The sequence below is a fragment of the Trichoplusia ni genome, chromosome 14 (assembly GCF_003590095.1).
Source record: "Trichoplusia ni isolate ovarian cell line Hi5 chromosome 14, tn1, whole genome shotgun sequence".
Lineage (NCBI taxonomy): Eukaryota > Metazoa > Arthropoda > Insecta > Lepidoptera > Noctuidae > Trichoplusia > Trichoplusia ni.
Window position 1 is genome coordinate 7,137,758 of NC_039491.1, and position 21,984 is coordinate 7,159,741.

General features: G+C 34.6%; 2 protein-coding genes across 5 annotated transcripts; one reads left to right on the forward strand and one right to left on the reverse strand.

Moving 5' to 3' along the window:
* On the reverse strand, nt 1-6,158 carry LOC113500895 (protein FAM76A). 4 transcript variants are annotated; one of them, XM_026881818.1, is made up of 8 exons: nt 5,882-6,158; nt 5,682-5,746; nt 5,332-5,435; nt 5,017-5,126; nt 3,658-3,767; nt 3,220-3,338; nt 2,642-2,781; nt 1-2,560 (listed from the first exon to the last, which is right to left on the reverse strand). In XM_026881818.1, exons 1-8 carry the CDS (start codon nt 5,975-5,977, stop codon nt 2,324-2,326), a joined length of 981 nt encoding a protein of 326 aa, XP_026737619.1. In that variant the 5' UTR covers nt 5,978-6,158; the 3' UTR covers nt 1-2,323. The 4 variants fall into 4 exon arrangements, with proteins under 4 accessions (XP_026737619.1, XP_026737620.1, XP_026737618.1 ...); XM_026881819.1 differs by having other exon boundaries at nt 2,642-2,763; nt 3,658-3,770; XM_026881817.1 differs by having other exon boundaries at nt 3,658-3,770.
* Nucleotides 6,159-6,805: 647 nt separating this feature from the next.
* On the forward strand, nt 6,806-14,506 carry LOC113500894. Its single transcript, XM_026881816.1, has 9 exons — nt 6,806-7,059; nt 7,144-7,293; nt 7,708-7,843; nt 8,317-8,498; nt 9,084-9,280; nt 10,379-10,562; nt 10,638-10,698; nt 10,869-11,203; nt 11,284-14,506. The coding sequence occupies exons 1-9, from the start codon at nt 7,011-7,013 to the stop codon at nt 14,262-14,264; spliced, it is 4,275 nt and encodes a 1,424-aa protein (XP_026737617.1). The 5' UTR covers nt 6,806-7,010; the 3' UTR covers nt 14,265-14,506.
* The last annotated feature ends 7,478 nt before the right edge of the window (nt 14,507-21,984 follow it).

Genomic DNA, 21,984 nt, shown 5'->3' on the forward strand with positions numbered 1-21,984 from the left:
TTGATTTTACATTTTATTTCATTTATTTTCCACTAACAAGTATACTTATTTTTCTCAGGTCATAATTGGAATATTTGTTCCACAGCGTCAAGAAATTTCTTCATTGTTGCAACACGAATATTTTTGCGAATGATTTTGTGTTACATCTATTCTTAACTCTAAGTTTCACGTGACAATATACAATTATGAACATTTTAACTTATAAACGGTAATTTATCACGTGATGATTCAATCTGCAACAAATAAATAAGTGTTCCGTTTTAATCATGTTTTACGGAACTAAGACGCGCCCCCTATCTATGTTCGTCAATAATTAATCGTTATAACATTTTAATGTTTAATTTACCGAGGAGTTTTATAAAGAAAATTTTAAGCTTTTGTTTCAAATAATTTATACATAGCGAAATAATAGACATAATATGAGGAAGACTATTATATAAAGGTATCGGATATTGATGCGATTTTATCAGTATTCATACAGACTTCACATAAAATAATGATAACACATTTATTTCTATTCGCCTTTATAATATGTTCTAATACATGCTCAATTTTGTAATGAAGGCATTTTTAAAAAGTAATGTTGGAAACGAAAACGATTTCGGGTCTGAAAGTATGGCAACACATAACGACTAACTATAGCCGTCCTTTTCTCGCGCAACATATCAACAAAGATAGCCGTGTATGTAATTTAGATTTAGTTTACTTATAAGAGTTTCTGAGCTATCGTGACAATACAATTAAATTAACTTAACAGTATTTATCGCCCGTGGGTCACATTGAAATATAGATCACATTGCATTGAACGCAAAAGAAAAAGGTACACTTATAACATTCGAAAGAAATCCTACCTATTGTAATTATTTTTTTTCTGTTGGTTTCATTGCCTCAAATTGGCCAGAAAAACAATTCACAATAATTGTTTGCTATAAAATTAAAAACGTTACATACAGGGTTCGGTCCCTGTATCTCATATTAAGTAAAAAGCTTTCGCTCATAATAGCGACGGAAAAAAAATTGTTCTACTTAACTACCTTATAATAACATTGGTGCATATGTCCTGCATTTTTTTATTCTGCCAACAGCTATTCTGCCACAAAATTGTATATCATTTTTTTTTGTTTGCAGTTCACAAGCACCCAAATAGCACTGATTCGAACCTGCTATTTGTTAATTCTAAATGATTTAAATACACTGCAATGATCTTGATCAATATTCTGTACATACCTGTATCGCATTCAATATTATTTAATTCTATTTACTTCTATTACAATTTCACACACATTCAGAGAATTCTAATCAAACAGCATACACAAATCAAAATTATTGTTAACACTGATATGATAGATTATAGTCAGTCCGACTATTGATCACAATAAGATACGTACACATTGTCAAATGTTGGTGAGACAGATTTCACACGAATTGTTCAATACACATTGAATACATTAGGCAATTAGTACGCACTTTATGAAGAAAGAGGTGGATGTTACAATTCAATACAATTTGTCAAATTCCTCGATTGTCGCTAAGATACCTAAATAATGTAAAATTAATACTTTAATTCAGAATTATATCAACCTCAATCCCAATGTCGGACTGTCATTCGTCGCTAAAATAACATACAAGAGACACAAACAGTTCTGTATTATCATACTTTACACACTATTAAACTTTCACATACATAAAATGTATACCAACATTTATTTGATGTATTCGTGAATACAAACTGATCTACCTATTAGGTATACACACATCTGTTACAAAACTGTACAACTTGATGAAAATAAATAACACAAGATTGTGATAGTACAAAAATAAAAAAAAATGCGATATGATACATTTTGTAAACCTTTAGAAATCTATACAGTTACACCTAAAATTAGGTTGTGCTAATGTATTCATTGTGGCTACAAACAAAATGTTACGATTGGCGCCTAATGAGGAAGTGAGCTAGAATGCAGAAAGTTAAGAATGAAAAATATACAAAAAATAATCTGTCATTACACTGTCGTCACTTCTTTGATAACTCACAGATTATTCACAGACTTTAATACCTTTGAGACCCGCATCAGTTTTAAAACGTAACATTAGTCAACTACAGGATAAATTAACACGAATGTACTTTAGGGTAAAATGGTTGTTTCGTAACATTCAATAAATTAAAAAGTAGGATGTCATCGAATTGAAATCTACTTACGCTTATAATATAAAAAATCTACAAATAAAACCATTTGTAGAGTAAAAAAATAAGAGGAAAGTTTTCCCATTGTTTTGTTGTGTTAATATTACTAGAAATGAATGATTCGTGTTTGTAATTATTCTAGTTGGTGCTCGGGCTGTCGGTACCACTGCCGCTATTCTCTGTGTTAGCTAAGACCATTTTAGTATTCTTATTGTTCTTCTTGGCAGACTTGCTGAGCGTGGCGACTTCCTTCAAAAGATTCTGTATTTTTGTATTCATTAGATTGAACTTTGTCTCATTGAGCCGCTCTTTATTTTTCATTTCATTTCGTAGGTCCTGTGTATTGTTCAGATGCTGGGCTTTAAGCTCCGTGATCTAGAAATACACAAAAACAATTTAAGTGTTCAAATGCATTCAAGAAATTGAATTAATTTTGGTAAGGTATAAGAAGCTTACCAATTTATCTTTGGAAAGTAATTCATTATCTTTCTGTTGCACTTTCTTCTGCAAGCTCGCGATAGTCTCCTTAAGCTGAGTCATAGCTACAACATGGTCAGAGCTGTTCGGATCCAATTCACCTACAAAGTAGAAGGATGCTACAATCAAATCATAAAAAGAAAAAAAGCGTTAGTAAATGTCTGCAAATGCAATTTATATAAGATGTTCCGTAGTTGCTTGATTGCTTAATTGGGATTAAAAAAACATGTCACAACAAATTGGAATTATATACAATCGCAATAGCTCGAAATATCTTATGGTAATGTTCCGTTAAAAAATTGAATGCTTAAAACTACATGTTATTATTCATTTTGCTACAACGTGTCAGTAGTTTAATTACACTACAAATTCCTAGTATGAGGCTACATAAAAATAAACCATTAATTTTATTACCAGCACTGTATTTTTTCTATGAAATAGATAAAATACTAATGAAGAGACAATGTTTTAAGTCAAGGCTAGAGTATTGTTATTTGGTGGCTATGTGTAGTATGTACAATATATAATTACGGTGTAAGTTTACAAAATATGCTTACCTTGCAAAGGGTTCATTTTAAGTTTCTTCTCCATTGGCTGTGAGTCATTCATAGAGGAATCATTCGAGTTTATAGATTTCATCATGTCGGACTTGCGTTTCTCCTTGTGACTTCTGGACCTATTAAGAACATAAAACATTAAAACCTTTTTGGAAAGGAAATTTCGATGATGTAGTTCAATAATACCTTATCAGTTGTTGACTTTAAATATCAAAAAACTTAATTTGACGTCACAATTTGTCTGCTCTGTCTATCTTTAGGAGAACATTTTAAAACTTCAGTTTATCTAAAGACAATTGATTACATTTTCACTCTATCTCTATTCATCTACCCTCATACATAAAGGCGCTCGATAAGAGATTACATTTGTACAGTAATTTGCATAAACTTTACACGTAACTATGGTTAACATTGAATGCAACCTCTAATATTACTAACTTGTGAGCCCTGTGCTTATGTTTGTCGACTGAAGACATGTGTTGTTTGGTTCTAGCCAGTGCCCTCTTGAGGGACTGGGTGCACAGCCAGCACAGGAGCTTGCCATCAACCTGCAACAGTTCCAAATTTACAATTGCCAAGTATCATTCTATTAAATAATTTTCTTTCATCAATATTTTACTTAGTTGAGATTTAAAAAAAAAATATTTGATGAGGTTGAAATTTAAATGTGTAAAATATATTAATAGTACATTAATTAGTACTTCCAGAATAGAATAAGGCGTACCAAAGACATCAAAGATGATAAGTAATAAAATATTGATATAATTATGTTAAAAATGGTAATAATGTACATTTTATGACATGCAGGCCTTTTAAAACTATAAATTCCAGAAGCATTGTTGTAGATATTAATATGTTTAATAAGTAACATAGTACACAGATACATAAATCACATACATATAATATTTCGTATATTTATTGCCGTAAACAATGTTGTTTAACATTGTGGTAGCTTTGGCATTCTTTTTTTCATGTTGAAAAAATTATTAACATGTGCATTGTGCATAAAGAGATAAGTGAATGTTTTTCATCTATGCATATTACAAATAGTAAAAAAATCATATGCCTCTGGTTTGACAAATGGTCTTCTGAATAACCAACTTGTAGGTTATGCAATTCTGTAAATACTCTTCAAGTGAGATTTTGTTCACTTCAATTGTATATAATAATCCAGCAGGCAGTTGAGGCCTTGACTAGGATATCTTTTTAGCCTTAAGTATAAAGTATCAAAAAACTGTAGTTGTGGATACTTAGTAATTGAATCCTTTTTAATTATTTAGCCATGCATTGTAGTTTTTGTGAAGGTGGGGGGCCTGTGAAAGCTTTAAGCCTCCTTACATCTTTTGTAACATTATGGAATGCAAATAAATATATGAATATGAAAGTTAAGTGACCCTAGTAAAGTAGTTTGAATGAAGTTAATTAGGCCATATTAATTTATATGTATGCCAGTTCCAAGATGGCTGGGGAAATCTAAGCAGCATGTAGTATATTAAAAGAAATATAAAATTAAATGAATATTGTTACAGTTTCTATCTTATATACAGGTTAGTGAGTTGCCATGAAAGTCATTGATGAGTCTTTAATCTTGATTAAAATAATTTATCTACAAGAATTTGAAAAACATGAATGAGTCATGATAATTAATTATCTAAGTTTTGAATACCAACAATATTGTATCTGCATTGTGTATCTACTAATTGTTGTGTATGGATTTCAAATACTATTAGATTTATTTACAAGTTATATGGTTTCTTACAGCAGCCTAAGTTAGTTATACAAAGATTTGTAACATACCTTCTTACTGTCATCATGGCGGTCAAAAGCACAGCGCTGCTTGCACTGCTCACATGTAACTGCAGGCCCATACTTACGCTCAGAGTTAGCACAACGCTGGCATTTGTTACCTAATTTTAATGAAATGTCAATATATGTGCACCATTTTCAAATTTACTGTATAGTTCACATTCAAAATTATTTAAAGATTTGACACACATGAAACTTTGTTGTGTCAAATATAGACAATAGCAATTTATATATAATGCAATAAAGAGAGGGGTGCTGCTTTTCGAAATTATTGTCTAACCAGATTACAATTGAAAGGTAACTTACCAATGAATGCTGCAATTATGTTGCAGTACTCACAAGCCGTTGGCTTCCCATAAGCTTTTACATTAGCTTCACATTTCTTACAGATTGAAGAGGTGTTAGATTTGCTAAAAATTAATTAAAACCTTAGTGGTTGTTAATAAGCCACAAATATTTATATGGTGGCAAAATATCTTAACAAATAGACATTGAAGGCAATGATTTTAAGTTAACAAAACTTAATCGTAGATATGCCGAACAATTGAAATAAACAGAAATTTGATTGTCTACAATCAGCTGATTATGTTTTCTCAAAAACAAGACGAATATAACAATAACATGATTCTCCAAGTACCTTGGCAGCTGACACTGACCTTGTTTGTTGAAATTCAGAACGGCAATACGTGCACTTGACGACAGGGAATGATCCGCGACATTCCTGAAATATCGCACAACTCTCAATGGACGCGTCACACACTGACGTCAAAATAACAGTAAAATGTGACGCATTTTAATAATCTTCTCTCAAAACATCACTATTACATGTAATGCAGAATAGAACGTATACCATTACCTTACAAAGTTGTTCTCCAGTTGATAATTCCTCGAAAGGGTGTCTTGAGAAACAGCGTGAACAAGCAAAGAGCGGTGTTGGTGCCGGATTACTCATGGTAATTAACAACGATTAACAGAAATACCAGTAAATAAAGAAATAACACTGTTTGGAATAGGTTTACTAAATTAAAACAATTAAATTTTCTGACGCGTAAATATATAACAACTAATTTAAAAAATGGCTTCCAATATCAAATATGGCGAAACATTACATTTACAATTTATATCAGTCAGCTGTCATTGGACCATCTGTCATTCGGATGTAATCGACTATTTTTACGCAATTAATATTTGTTTTTAACTTCTGGGATAAAAATAAGTGACCGAAATAGTTATTTAAAATTTAAAGATTTCGAATCCATGAAAACTGTTAATGCTCCTCCGTTTAATGCTTATTTCAATTCTACACCGATTATTAATAACAAGTTCTTATATTTACTTAACTATACAGTTCAATTGGGAATTCTCATAAGTTGCCCTGGATTTATTTCTGGTTAATATTAAAAATATATTCTCTTTCCATTTACTAATTATTTTTAATGCGTGACACTCCTTGGCTGACTCGTGATTTGTAAGCATCTAAATATCTAATCGCGGCCTTTGCGTAAAAATTACCGAGTTTCTTTAATTCAAGCGTTAGAATAGATACTCTTTATTGAAAATGATATCTAATTACAGCTCTAATTATGATAAAATAATTCTCACTTACGTAAATTATAGAGAGTATTCAGAACTCAGATATGAGCGGATAATTTACTCACATGTATATAAACTTACTTATACGTAAACCTGTAAACCCTTTTCTACTTTATTTTTATTGCTGTTTTTAGTTTAATTAATCATTTGAACAGGAATGAGGTATGGAATGAGGAGAGCAGAAAATTTAACGCTAGCAATACCTTTTGAGAACGCCAATGTTCATAGTTCGTTCGTTGTTATATCTGTTTCGTAAAGTTTCGTTCGTGTTTTGTGATTGTGTTTGTGCACGAATTTTAAGAAAGTGTTTGTTTGTGATTAAGTTATACATCTACGACAAGTTACATGAATCTTATTGAATTGAACTGTATAGTGTTTATTTTTTAGCAAAAATGACGATACCACCATTCCCTTCACAAGATTTAGCAAAACTAGTGCTGGGTACGTTGACTGTTTGGCGGGAACCCCACGATCCCAATTAACGGACAGGATGAGTGATGCGCATTTTCTTTGTGTTATTTTCAGGATATCTTGCTGAGGAGCAGCTTATGACTGCTTACGATGAGTTTTTGCAAGCGAGTCCTTACATAGACGCCCTCAGAAACGAATATGACAGGATATTTATGACATCACTCAAGAATATTCTGGCAGAATATAGGGCTGTAAAAATATTTGGTTCGTATTGTATTGAGAGGGGGACCTCTTCCTAAAGCCGTTGGCTTTGTTACGTATTAAATGTAGGGCGCGGAAGGGCTATTGAATAAACTAATCCCACTACTTGTTATGTCATTAGATCATGTTGAGAGGAAACTTTTCTATTCGTAAATATAATTTAGCTTTCAAAGGGCCCACAAATGTTATTTTTTGTTTTCATTCTGTTTTATATATTGTTTTCTTGTTTATTAGTTAAGTACTCGACTAAGATTATTTATTAAATCTTCAGAGAAACAAAATTTCATACTAAAATGTAAAATGGTAGCTTCCTCCTTATTAATTGTATTTAGATCTCTTTCTGTTTTGTTGTATAAAGAAAACAATACTTATTAAAACACTAATTATAAAACTGTAATGAAGCATATATCTTTTTAGTGGAAACATGTAAACCATTACCTCTCAGAAGAAGATTGGTCCAGTGTACCAATTTAGTAGACCAAGTAAAGTTCCTAGTGAACTATGCAGATATATCCAAGATACAAGCACAGGATACCTCCAGTGATAAAATAAGGTAACTATTTCTTTTTAACCCTTTTTTTACGTTTGAACACAATCTTATTGGGAGTTTCTTGCTATTATCTCTTTGTTGTTTATTGTAATCGTATTTTCCAATAGTAGCCATTCTGTTTGTAGTTTCTTTGTAAATTAAGTAATATGTAACATCAGGCTTAAGTTTTAATCATCTATGTTAGCTTAAATTCTGTACACAACATTCCTGACATGTTTAAGACGGATAATATATAATATACTTAACCTTAAGCATTGTTCATGTAACACAAGATTATGTATAATTATAACATCTGTCTATTGAGAGTGCACCAGTTTATGTAAAAAATGATATTACAACCTTACAATAAAATGCATGTAAAACAGGTTTTCAACCATGAATTTTAGGTTATAACTTGATTTCTATTTAAAAGTTGAAACTTACTCAAGGCTTTTCTCTTATAAAAGCTTGTACATACATTCATGTTTTTCTTTCAGCTATGTGAAACAGAACAATTCAGGTTCAACAACAAAGCAAAGTTATTGTGATGTGTGCTCACTGAATGTTACAACTTGCTTATGTAAAAGTAAACAGAAATTGAGTGTCCATACACAACACAATGACACTACAAATAGCTCAGAGAAATCCGTGGAGGCAACAGCTTTGGAAGATTTACCAGGTATATATACTGCATACCAGTCTTCACATTTTTGCATCTTCCTCAACATGAGCTGTAACTGGAAATACCTGAACCCATATGGTATTTTAAGTTTCACTGGTAATAGTCAGGGCCGGATCTAGGGGCCCAGGGGCCCCGAGGCAACAAGGGAGGGGGGCCCCCTTGGTTCAAGTAAAAGTGTTGTAGTTCAAGGGTTTTCATTCAGTGAAAAATTTATCGAGCTTTTTTTTTAGATGCCTACTTTGGTGGTGGGCCCCTAGGCACTGGCCTAAAGTGCCTTATGGATAATACGGCACTGGTAATAGTGAAAGCTAGTAATTTACATAAAGGCACACCCTTTTTTATGTTATTTATAGTGTAAAGGATCTTAGGTGAAAGCCATTTCTTTAACCTACTTGTATTTTGTCAATTTATTCAATAGTTTTGTTGACAATATTTTATGTGCAAACAATTTAATTGATAATTATCTATAAATACCTCTTCATTTCCTTGATTGATTGATTATTGTTAGATAAGATACAATAGAAGGATAATAAAAGCCAACATATTGTGTGTTTGTAAGTGTTATGACAAATCTTGTTTCAGGAAACCATAGCACTAGAAAGAAACATGCCAAGGCACTTGAAAAGGAGGTTTTATTGGAATCAAATATAGGACTGAATGACAGTTCAAAGCAATCATCTAATATTCAAAGCAACAGCAGCACAGGACTTAATACTCTGAACTCCAACTCACATAGCTCTCAGACTAAGTGCAATGAAAGTTCATGTCTCAGTGCCATTGTAAGTAGTTTTTGACTTCATTTTGTATCATGGATTTCTTATGACCATCAAAAACCACAATATTTCTTTTCCCTTTCTGGAGTGTGGCAAGTGATGGTAAACTATAAATATCTAAGCAGCAAAATCAATCCAAGACAGGTAAAAGTGGTGTAAATTAATTAAGATCTATGCTCTGCATTGGGTTATATGTTATATAAGGCTGTCAATACTTTTCTATGGTATTCCTCCTTCCTGTAATTCCTCCTCAAAAAACATTGAAGTCATCATGGTAACTTGATTCCATCATATTTTTGAAAACTGGGTTGTGTTTATGAGGTAACCATTTATCTGCCACTATTTATGTATGATTGCACAATGTGCTTGGAGTTTTGCCAGTAAGGGAAACAGTTGCATAGATTTGAATGTATTCTCTTCTTTTACCTTGTCTTTTCTTATTTATGAAATTTAACAAATTATTAAATGAGTTCGTGTTTTTTTTGGCAAATTTGCAATAGTTCTACTCTTGCCTTTCTAGTTATAGCGAATATATTCTGAAAAGTATTTGTGTATGCATATTTCTGATGCGATATTTTGTTAATTTGCAAAATCTGAGATGTAGTAATTAATACTTTCACTTGACAATCAGATTTCCATAGCCTATTTTGCTTTGTTGTGGAGGGTATTATTCATGTCATATGTACAAAGGCACCCAGATCAGGACATATCGTGGATCATTCACAATGAAAAATAAAATTAATGTGAAATAATGGGTAATGGGGATTGCGGGTTATGAGGTGTCAAAAGTTTTTACGAAGCTTTGCAATTTGACACAAATATTGTTCATTTGAATCAATGAAACAAGCGTACCGCGAAAGTAACTCTGTCCGTGTGTCTGTCTCTCTGTAAACTGTAGTCCACGCGGTCGGAGTCGCGGGCAACATCCAGTATGAAATATGTGTTAAAAATTTTTGATCTAACAACCATGATAGTCACTATCTAAAAGGGAAACAAAATAACAGCACTCAATGGCGATTTTTTGTTGGCGAAGTGCAAAGTTCTTCTCCTAATACACATTTACACTGTCCAGTTTATAACTTGCAATAATAACAATAATTGCAGGTCAAAATATCCGACACACCAGAATGCAGAGAAAAAATTGAAGAATTTAATAGCATCTTAAATAAAGTTTGCAGTAAAAAATCCAAGGAAGATAACCAGAAATTTCGTGTCCCTTCATCTGAAATTATACAAAAAAATGTTTCTAATGCAAGCACCTTTCAAGAATTCGCTTCTGGTGTTTGTGGTGGGTACAAGATTTTTTTATAAGATGTATGTACATTCTTCATTCTTTGGTTATTTATATTATTAATTTTTTTAGGACGCGATAATAGAAATGTCCCTGTGCCAGATTCGAGCACCTCTGAAAATGCAGTGGCGCAGTAAGTTGTATATTGTTATTTAGTAGTTATTATACAAAACTAGTTATTATCTTTTTCATTGTGGATTAAATTGAAAACTAAAACAACCATTCAAATACGCACAAACAATTTATTAGCAAAAAAGCAAAATAGATGTAATGTCGCGAAAATAAATTGTGTTGTATTTTCAGAACGGGTATGCCAAGTGAAATCAATAGGGATACATGTGGTCATGTAAACGAATTAACAAATGGTACACTTGACGATTCGGCGACCAGGCCGTACAGCACCCATCCGTATCCTAGGATTAAACCTAAAAGTAGCAATGAACAAAAGATAAAAATAATTTCTGATATTAAGGTCGACAGGCCTTTCACTACGCTTAATAACGCTACTTCAACTCCGTTAATGCAAACCATTGTTGTAAATGGTACACCTGCTTATAAGCAAAAACTTCCTGTAGGCAACAATTACACGAAAGATGAAATTATGGCAATGCCTACAATAATCGTGGTACCAGCGTCAGGTAAGCTTCTGTATCTATGCAAACACATTCATTATATTGTACATTGATTACGATCTTACGCTTTCATTGTTATGTTATAGGCCCCCCACCGAACATGACTCAAACTAAACCTGTGCTGGCACAAAAGATACATCAAGCCAAAACCAAAACTTCTGTTTCATCAGCTCAAATACTTAGTCCTCTCGTCCTAGACGTATCTTCTAGTAATGGTGCGACAAACATAAGGGTTGAAACTAAACAGCCAAATGAAGCTAAAAATCCATCAAAGGATGAGGGCCTAGTTAAAACTGTAGACTATGCAAAGAATGCATCTGTTCCAAAAGATAACGTTATAACATGTTCTCATCAAACGAGTACCCCACAAGTCCTTCCGCCTGTTAGAAAATCTTCATCCACACCTCGAAGAAATTCACATATAAGGGTTTTAGATTTTACAACTCCCAGAAGGATATTACATGAAACAATTAACGAAGTAGTTCCAAATGAAATCTGTGATAACCATGTTGAGATTAATAATGAAAACACTAATTTAGTTATATCTAGTATTGACAACAGCGAAAATAATATTGTAGATATGCGAACTGTCAAAGTTCACAAAATAGAAACGTGTCGTATCAGTAAAGTAAATAGTGAAAGTGACAATAAACTTCTCAAATTCAATAAAAAAGCTAATTGGGATGCCGATTTACGTGCTTTGACTGTTATGAATGATACGAGTAATTTGACCGTTAATAGTAAACCTAAATCAACAAAATCGGCAAGTAAAATTAAAAAACCCAAAACGAAACCTGTTGAGCCCCCAGTTGAGAAAGTAGAAGAGGAAGAGAAAAACCAAGGGAAAAAATCTCGTGCAAAAAGAAAATTATCTCCTAAAGTAAAGAAGTCAAAAAAGCTAAAAAAGCTTCAAGAAGAAGAAGCACAGTATGCCGATTCTTCAAATACTGTTGAGAGTAAGGGAACAGTTAGACCAGTGTTTAACATTATGGGCAGTGATACTTACACTCAAAAGGAAGATAAAAAAGAACAATCAAAAGAAGATAATAATCAAAACAAATCAAATAATGAGGATGTTAATGAAACACCAGAAGCGGAAAGACTGTGCTTTCAAAATGAAATTGGCGCCAGGCTTAACATATCAGAATTTTTGGAAACGCCATATAAGCAGGTTCTTTATGACATTCAAATGGAAACGCCCAAATTTCTAGGGTCCGTCTTGCCTAACGACCCAATTTCGGATATAAAAATAATGAGTATACCTACTCCTCGATTCTTTGATACCCCAAAACCGGCACATGCTACGCCGTCTTCTTACTCTTCACGCCCTACAGATTACTCTAGTGGTGGATCTTATTACAAGCCCGATGATCAAGATTATCTGCGGATACCTGATTTAGAGTGTCCTGTAACCTCATCAAAAGAAGAACCGCATGCTGAAATACCTGAAGAATCAGACTCTTCTAGTAAAAGGAGTTCGAGGCCCGTTAGAAAATGTACGAAAAATGTTTCGTACGTAGACCGTAATAACGCTGACAGTAATAAGACAAAAGAAAAGGTCATAGATGAAAAACCCATTATAGTTCCTAATTTAAGTGATTCCACAAGTCCCAATAGTTCTTTTGAAAATAATAAAGATCTCAAGTTAAAAACCCCTAAAGCAAGTAAATCTAAATTACATTCTAAATCCGATAGTAAAAAGAAGTTGGATTCTGTTAAAAAGCGCAAAACCCCTGTAAAAAAAGAAAAACTAAATTCATTTATGAAAATAAAGCCAAGGAGGCCTACACCAACAAAAGAAAATAAGAAAAGAAGTAGGAGAAAAACGGACGTATACGCACAAAATAATACGAGTAAGCCGAAAGAGAAACCCTCTGCCACTGTGAAAGAGAAACAGGTTCATGTAACACCTGTCGTTGTACCTGCTCCGAAAAAATCGCGTCGAAAATCGTCCACACCGAGGAAAATCCATTGTACGAAACCATTTACCTCTGAAAGCTCCCTCGAATCACCAGAAAACAATGCCAGTGCCAATGCCACTGTTGTTTATAAAGACAGTGTCAAAGCCGAACAGAACATGGTTTCGTCGCAGGACTCGGATACAGAACAAATTGCACTCCAATGGTCCGATGATGGTTCCCAGGATGCTAAACTAAATGACTGTGAACCTGAAGATATTACAAAAATTAAGCACTATATTGAAACTTCTGTTAACAATAAAAGTGATCTGAATGATAAAGCGGAACCTTTGCACGTCGATCTAATCAAGAGAGGATTTGACGCCGAAACAGCAAAAATTATAGAAAGGGATTTGCTTGACGCACCCCCTTGTGAAACACAAAATCGTAATCCTGGTATTAATATAACAGAATCTACAAATGCTGCAAATTCATTAGAAAATGCAACTGAAACAGATACAAGTGCTACGAATGAATTGCAAATTGTTCAAGATGATGAAACAGAAGAAGACATTGAATTATCCGCTTACGAATGCCATGAAGGAAGTAGTAATTATATAGTTTGTACAAGCGAGGCCAAAGAAGTGTCGAAAAAAGCACCGACAAAATTGAAGGACAAGTTTTGTATGGAGGTGTGCATAGATGATGGCGTTGCAATTAGGTTAAGAGCAACTAGTTTTAATATGTTATATGATAATACTCCAGCAAATGAAGAAGAATTGGGATACAGTTTTAGGGAAACTGAAGTAGCCGTAAGTTCAATATCAAACATAGAAAAATTGTACACTCCATTAAAAGATCATAAGGCCGAATGTTTTGAAATATTTGATTCTACATTAACGAGTTTAGATACACCTTTGAAATTAAACAGTCCAAAACACATGGATCAAAAAGTGACAGAAATAGAAATAGTATTTGAAGAGGAAAAGTTAGATGCAGACAAAACTGATACTAAGAAAAGAAAAAGATTACAGAGTAGTATGAATGACTCTGAGGAAGCTTTAAACGAAAGTAAGAAAACAAAACCTGAACCTCAATATTTATTTAATTCTACGAATATACAGAATATTGACATTGAATCAGTACTTAAAAAGCTCCATGGACCGTAGTGGTTTCAAATTACCTGTTTTTAGAATTGTTAAGTTTAGAAGTTACTTAGTTTCTGACTATGAACTTATGGACAAGTGTAATGTTATTTTATTATTAATCAGTGCAGAAGAATTATATTTATATGTGTAAGACACATACAATCAGTCCAATGTATTGTACAGTTCATTATAAGTTGTAAATATAATTGTGCGAGACACAAGACGTGACCATTTTTCTTATTAAAAATATTTTTAAGTACTCACAATGTTTTTTTTATAAATACATCTATCCCGAGAAATTATATTACCATTTTATTATATTATTGCGTTAAAATTTAATTAATTAATAATTCATCGCCTTAACATTACAGTAGTGAACAATTCTTGTAATCTTTGACTCCTTAATTGATCAATTACCTAGTGGGCTAATGAATGCGTCGTAATTTGCCGGTTGGATTGCCGGTGTGAGCCGCGTGCAATTATGATATTCCGTTTAATTAGACATTACTATTAGCAGCGATCGTGACACTGCTAGCGGTGCGAACCATCCGTAATTAATGCTAATTTGAACAGTTAGCCTTAACGTGCCAGCGTCTGTACATATTTTATGAAAAAGGGATTCTGTGATTTGATTCTATCAATTCTATGAGATGAGCTTCAGTTTTTGAAGCAGCGGTCAGAAATAAAAACATCCGAGAGAGAACTAAAGTTATCGACGTAGCTCTTAGAATTAGCAAGCTGAAGTGGCAATGGGCCGGCCATATCTCGCGGAGAACCGAAAACCGATGGAGTAAACGAGTTCTTGAGTGGAGACCGCGACTCGGCAAACGTAGTGTAGGACGCCCATTCGTCGTGGTGGGATGACGACTTGCGAAAGACTGCAGGCGGATGCTGGATGCGGCAAGCCGAAGACAGGGCGCTATGGCGCACAATGGGGGAGGCCTATGTCCAGCAGTGGACTACTAAAGGCTGATGATGATGATGGTCAGAAAAGCCTGTTAAATTTTTTATCAATTTTTATGCTTTTGAATGGTTTAATTTACAGCGGGCACATCTTTTATGATAAGCTTGTTTCAACTGCGGAAAACAAAAGTCGCAACGCCGCTGTAACGAGCACTGTGCCCTTCTATAACTACCAGATCTTTAAAGTGGTTGTGGTAGGCCCGTAGTACAAAGCCATGGTGAAGCACCCCCGATGGTTTTAGCCGGCAAAAGTTTTATCACATCTCTCCGCTTCCCCCAGAGCGGAAATAGTCCATGGATGTCCATGGATGGATTTCCCCGGCTAAAGAAGGCCCCAATTATATCTCTTATAGTCTACTGTCTTCAGGTGTGATACATTAAATGATAGAGCATACCTTCAGGATAAATCTATTAGAGTAATCAAGTAGGTTTCGTATCACTTTGCCGATCACATTAGCATTTCATTGCACAATATATGGGGTGCGAAATATTCCCTATATTTAATGTGCTTAACGTAGTTTGTATTTATCTATACTTCTATACTAATATTATAAAGCTGAAGAGTTTGTTTGTTTGAACGCGCTAATCTCAGGAACTACTGGTTCATGTTATTAAGTGTGGTCTAAATTATTTTTGTGTTGAATAGACCATTTATCAAGGAAGGCTATAGGCGATGTAACATCGTGCTGCTACTAATAGGAGCGAAGATACAATGGAAAATGTGGAAAAAACGGGGATCTTTGAGAGCTTTCGTTTCCGAATTTCCGTTTTCGAAAACGGTTCAAGATCTTTTAACCACGTGGACGAAGTCACGGGCAACAGCTAGTATCCTTATATGACAACTCATGAGATAACATTTCTTCGTTACTCGATAAAGCAAAATTTAAAATGTTTGATTAGGTTGCAAGGTGTACAATACTTTATTGGGTAGATTAGATTGCCCCGATAGCTGTATGAAAAATGTTGGCAAAAGCTCAATTAAGAACTTTGCTATGACCAATCTTTACTTCTGTGCTAATATATAAAACTGAAGAGTTTGTTTGTTTTAACGCGCTAATCTCAGAAAATACTGGTCCAAAATAATGTTGTTTTATGTTTAAGTTGGTTAACAAGGATGTTTTGTTTTGTAGGGTCCGCTTTGGAGAACTTAAACCTTGGCAATAAGCTGCATTTTTTTTAGCAAATTACTAAAGTATCTAATTTGGATAAATCGAAGATCATCCAATAGAAAAGAAACAACGAATTCTCTACACAGCCACGTTATTTACTAGAATTATGTAACTTTTAGCACCTAAATATTTAAATGATGTTCATAGACTTTTTATTACCTACTATTTATAGTCTTATAGTACCGCAATGTAAGACAAAGATGTTCTGTAACGTCTTTATGCCTCGGTGCAATAACACTGCTGTTTTAAACTTTCATCGCACTACACATTACTAAGGATAGCATAAAACACAGCAATGGCGGCAATATAACTTGACATAACCTAGACCAAAATATACGGCAGTGTTGCCAGTGTCGGTACGGGGTCCGGGAAGGGGTGTTTGCGAACTGGGTCACGGATACAGCTCCTGACACAAATAGCTACGTCAGTCGCATCTCACCACGTGGCCTCGTCTTGCCTCTCAAATGCTGTCAATGTACGTGTATGTACCTACCTACCTATGTACTCGTGTAGGTAGCTTCTGGTAAATATAATTTAGGATAAGTTTAGGGAAATGAATTATATGAGAGGTTTCATACAGTATAAACTAATTTTAAAAAAAGGTCGACCTTTTATGAATAGGTCCTCAACACTATCATACTATTACGACGTTCTGTAGGAAACTTTAAATTTATCATTGTCTCAAATTACAAAGCTTAGCTCTTTCTTGTTAATATTGTTTAAAGATTACATCAAAGTCAAAAATAAGTGTTTAGGCGGGATCTTACTCAGATATCTACCGATGAAAGGAAATGAAAAGAATGTTTATTATAAAATAAGAATTCATCAAAAGTATAAAACAAGTTTATATTTACTTACCTAAGAACGCCCGACATCAAAACTAATTCTTTGTAAAATATTTTCTATCAATTTCAGTTTTATATCGTAGAGAAGGCCATAATAAAGTGGTGCAGGGGGGGTGGTGTCGTGAATTTAGTGACGGCTAGTAATTCTGCAGGCAGTTCGGGTATAAATGATTGCGGGTGATTTTACAACACCCTGTACCCCCTCCTCGTGTGCCCGCCCCCACCACCCAAAGTGCAGCGCCGACGCGACGTCGCTCCGGACAATCTGCGTGCTCTGCTTATTTTCACCAGTAATTCCTTCTGCGGAAATTGCCTTTATAAAGAACAGAGAATTTAGTTTTGAGAAAAGGGATGAAAAATACTGAATTTAGTCATTATGTGCTAGAGATGTTACGATAGATTTTTTGTTGGGATTCAAATTTACATAGTAATCGATATGATGTTTTACTTTCTACATTTCTAAATCTGGTGCAGGTATTAGTGACTGGCAGGGTAGATAAAAATAAACTTACAGATATATTTAAATTGAACTACATATTCCCAAAAATGTGATACTTAGATATTCATAAAAGCCCAGACAAAAGCAGCTTGTCATATATTATTTTAGAAACAAAGAAAAAGTAGTCACTTACATTTCTTTTTTCAATAACAAGGAAAACATTAAAATTTATTAAACGTAGCATTTAAAACAATCTCGAGTTAAATTAACAAACAAACAAAATTTGTAATGCTACCATGCCTTCATATTTGAAGCGACGTGGTTGTGAAAGTGCAGACTACACGGCGGTTTAGGTGTCTCAGCTATATGCACGCGGCATTACTAATATACTAGACTAGAGGGTCCAAACGTGCCGGGAATACGTCGTACGAGGTGGAACATCAAGTTCCAAGCTGAGTACATAATAACTCCTTATATTAGCGAACAGGAGCATGTAGATATAATCCCTTTGTCGCTTCAAACACCCACGCTAAAATACGGGGGTGGCTGTCCTTAGTCATGAATCACACTCATCATCGCTAACTTTAAAGTTCAGAATACATAAAAGTTTACAGCTTTCCAAGGTTAAATAAAATAGATACGTATCTCTTATATGTAAGTGCACGGTATTGGGATCTACGTACGGGCTCCGAGCCAACTGGGTCGAGCTTTCTGTAATTTTCAGCTACTTCTGCTGCTGCGCTAACAATAATAATAGGTGCAATATGATTTGCTTTGTCAGTTTCATTCTTTAAAGTGATCCGTAATTTCTTTGTTCCGAAATAGTTTTACTTGTGCTTGGCGAGCATTCATTGCGAGGTTTATTTTGGTGTTGAAGTCAGAAGCGCATAGCTAGATTCCGCTGACCATCGTATACGGGCTTGGCGACATCGTAAGTGCCAAGTATTACCTTAAGTGTGTCAATTGGTGGCTCGATGTGCGTGGCTCCCTTCCCACCCTTTTGGGTGGCAGAGCGTGGGGCAGGTCGTCGGATCGATACCCGACGTCTGGCCCACGACCTCGCCTTTCTTACCACCTTCCTAAATACTAATTACGTGCTTTGACACAGCCTGCACCGGCTCGTGCCGAATGAAAAGAGCTATGGATGGCAACGTGAGCGTTATTAACGTTACCGCGCTGTTTTGACGTGTTTGTTTTTAGTATCGTTGATGATATGTTTACGTGTTGAATGTGTTTCTGGTTGCTTTGTGTTTACACAAACAATGACTTACTAGATACATACAATATATAAGCAAACATGATAGCAGACACAATGTATGTGTTTGGAAAAGTTCATTTAAATGTTATGTAATTTGAGTTCCTAGCTTTACACAAGAGTAATTTTAACATTAGATAACTTAATAGGAAATTTACGGCACTTATAAGTTTTCATTCTGACTTAAATTAAAGTTTTGATGCATTTAGTTGGATAAAATAATTTTAGAAGCGCACTACGTACCGCTTTCTGAGCCGCATGATATAAAGGAAACAAGATTAAAAATGTATTCCCTACACGTGGGCCATAATGCGATTTATCGGTGCAGGGGCATGCCGTGACTTGGGTATGTACTCTACAAAATATATATTATGTACTTACGTCATTGGTGTCATTGTATGTACAGTCTTTCGTAGACAAGGTGGGAATTTTAAAGTTGATGAAGAAAATGCGTTTATTGCAAACTGTAGATTGAAATTCCGATGTTAAGTGATTCTTTCGACATAATTAATACTTCTGGCAGTACAGTTATAATATTTAACTATTTCTATACTTACTAGAAATTGTCATTCGATCAAATATGAGCCCTATGTACGCGTACTTAAGCAAATACCGAAATGTTCCAAAATACATAAAGCATGATACGAATCTTAGCAAAAATAGAGGGAAATTGATGAGAAATACACACTTATGTAGATATATATACTTACTTGTATATACATAGGTAAAAACTACGTACTAAATAAAATGGAGACGAAATTCATTACCATTATATGCAGCAGCGGTGCGGTTTCGTCCAGAAACTCGATGCATCTTTGGGTGTGAGCGAGACACTTGCCACCCCGTACTTTCGGCAGCACCCCCACTGGGAGGGGGTAATGGACGCACGAGGCTCCTCGGCCGTGTAGCGCTCACTCTTTATACCCGGCCCCGCTTGCACGCGTGCACTTGCTAGTTTCTTTGACGTCCCTTTGTTGTGGATTCCAATTTTGGACTACAGAATGTTGTAGATATTGCCTTTAATTTATTGCTGAATCGATAAGTATTTTCGAATGTTGTTGTATCTTTTTGGCGACGCCAGTTCACATTAATGTGGCATGTGACGTCATTCTGTTTGAGCGAATAGAGTTGTTATTTAAAATTGGATCGTATTTTTCCGTAAATCGACATATTTGTACCATCAATGTTAGGTAGGTAGTGCATGTAATTTAGGTTTTCTAATTTTCCTTGGGATTCGTATAAGGCCGCGCATTTAATCATGCAAATTTTCTGAGATGGGTGGGAGCGCCCTCTGCCACTGAAACTGAAACTTGAACAACCCCCCTCGAAGGTCGTTCAAAGTTCTTAGAAGAAATGAATCTGCTGCACTAAAACACTTTCATTTTGTATTACGATATTGCGCTTTGTGTAATGTTATTATATGAGAAATTTCCATTTTAGTTCCAATGTTAGGTTAATATTGTGCAGGTGTTTCTTGGTAGGATAATAGATATTCTCTAGAATTACAAGTTGACAGCCAGAGTTTTAAAATAGACTTTTATATCATGAATGTTATTGTATAAGTAATTAAATTAAAAATTTTATACTTATATGTAGATGTATAAATGTATGCTATGTGTGTAATAGAAGTAGGAAAACCGTAATTTGTAAAGACAAATATTAGTTAAGAGCAAAACATTTTAATTATCGCGGCTGCATGATGAGGTCTGCATGAAAGGGCATACTGGGTGGGTGCACTATCGATCTCCTTTGAATTAGTGTGCGGATCGGTCGTCGTCTTTGTGTGGCGGCCGTCCTCGGCCCAAACAGACCAAAACAAGCGAGGAGGGGGGCTACGAGCCTCGCCCGAACCCGCCGCGCAAACGATGCTTGTCGCTACCTTGTTCCGTTGCTCTCATGAAGTCTCGTGGTACAGGGGCCCTCCCAATTTATTTTGATATATACCTAATATTAATTGGTAGGCGAAGCCTTTGTCCCACCTTTGTGTTTAGATGAAATGCTACAGATATTACGTCTCGTACGCGGTACGGGGCTTTACCAATTATCGAGCTGTGTCCTTTGAACCGAGTGTACCGATGTCTGTCTCTCCAACGACTGTCGTAGCTTTCGTATTTGGAATATCTAGCAAGAGCTATTTCATTTTCAGTTTCACAAACGATCGAACCGTGTGTACAGCGTTTTATGAGAGTGTGTAGGTAAGTTATAGTCAATCTTATAAAGGAAATGAATTACAGATAGAAATGATCTGCAGGAGTCTATTGTATCTAGTATTGGATGTCCCAAGGCTTCTTTCACTGGGAAAATCCTGACTTATCCGGTATAAAACGATATTATTTCCTTCAATAATAGTAACAAAGAAAATACGTTTATTGTGATACCTTATATCTCGTTTGTATCTAAATTTATGGTTGTATCTACCCACTAGCTTTCGCTGCTAGAAAAGCTTGTTTATCTATTTATTTATGCGGAATATTTGCATTTAATTGTTATAGCACTTTTCTATTTACCTAATACCTATAGATTTCTTAAACACAATATAGTATAGGCAGTCTTTGTTTTTCTTGTTTACAATCGATTTCAAAACACTTTTTTATATCTAAAATGATCTCAAAGGCATAATTGTAAGGTATAAATTTTCTTACGGAGTATGCGTATGATTCTAGCCAATACGTTCTGATGAGGCGGCGGAAAATTTTATGACTTTTAACAGGAAAATTGAAACCATGATGTATTTTAAGAAGAGATTATTTCCCCCCTACCAATGTATAAGCATATTAATCAGAAATTCTTTAGAATAAATAATAAGTTACACTTATTTTGTTTTATTAACTACTTGGCTGAAGACCACCTTTTCCGTAAAATCTTCACCAACGCTAAGTAACTCACTGCGCGATATAGGCTTCCCTTTGTTGATGCGATTCTTCTCTGTCTCTTGCCTCATAACATTTTACCTACTGCTAAAAAACCCTGAAAAGTTTTCAATTAGTTTTTTTTCTCGTAACTATCAAACAGCAATAATATAAAGTAAATTCATTAGCACAGTCATAAGTTGGCAGATAACTTAGTAGGT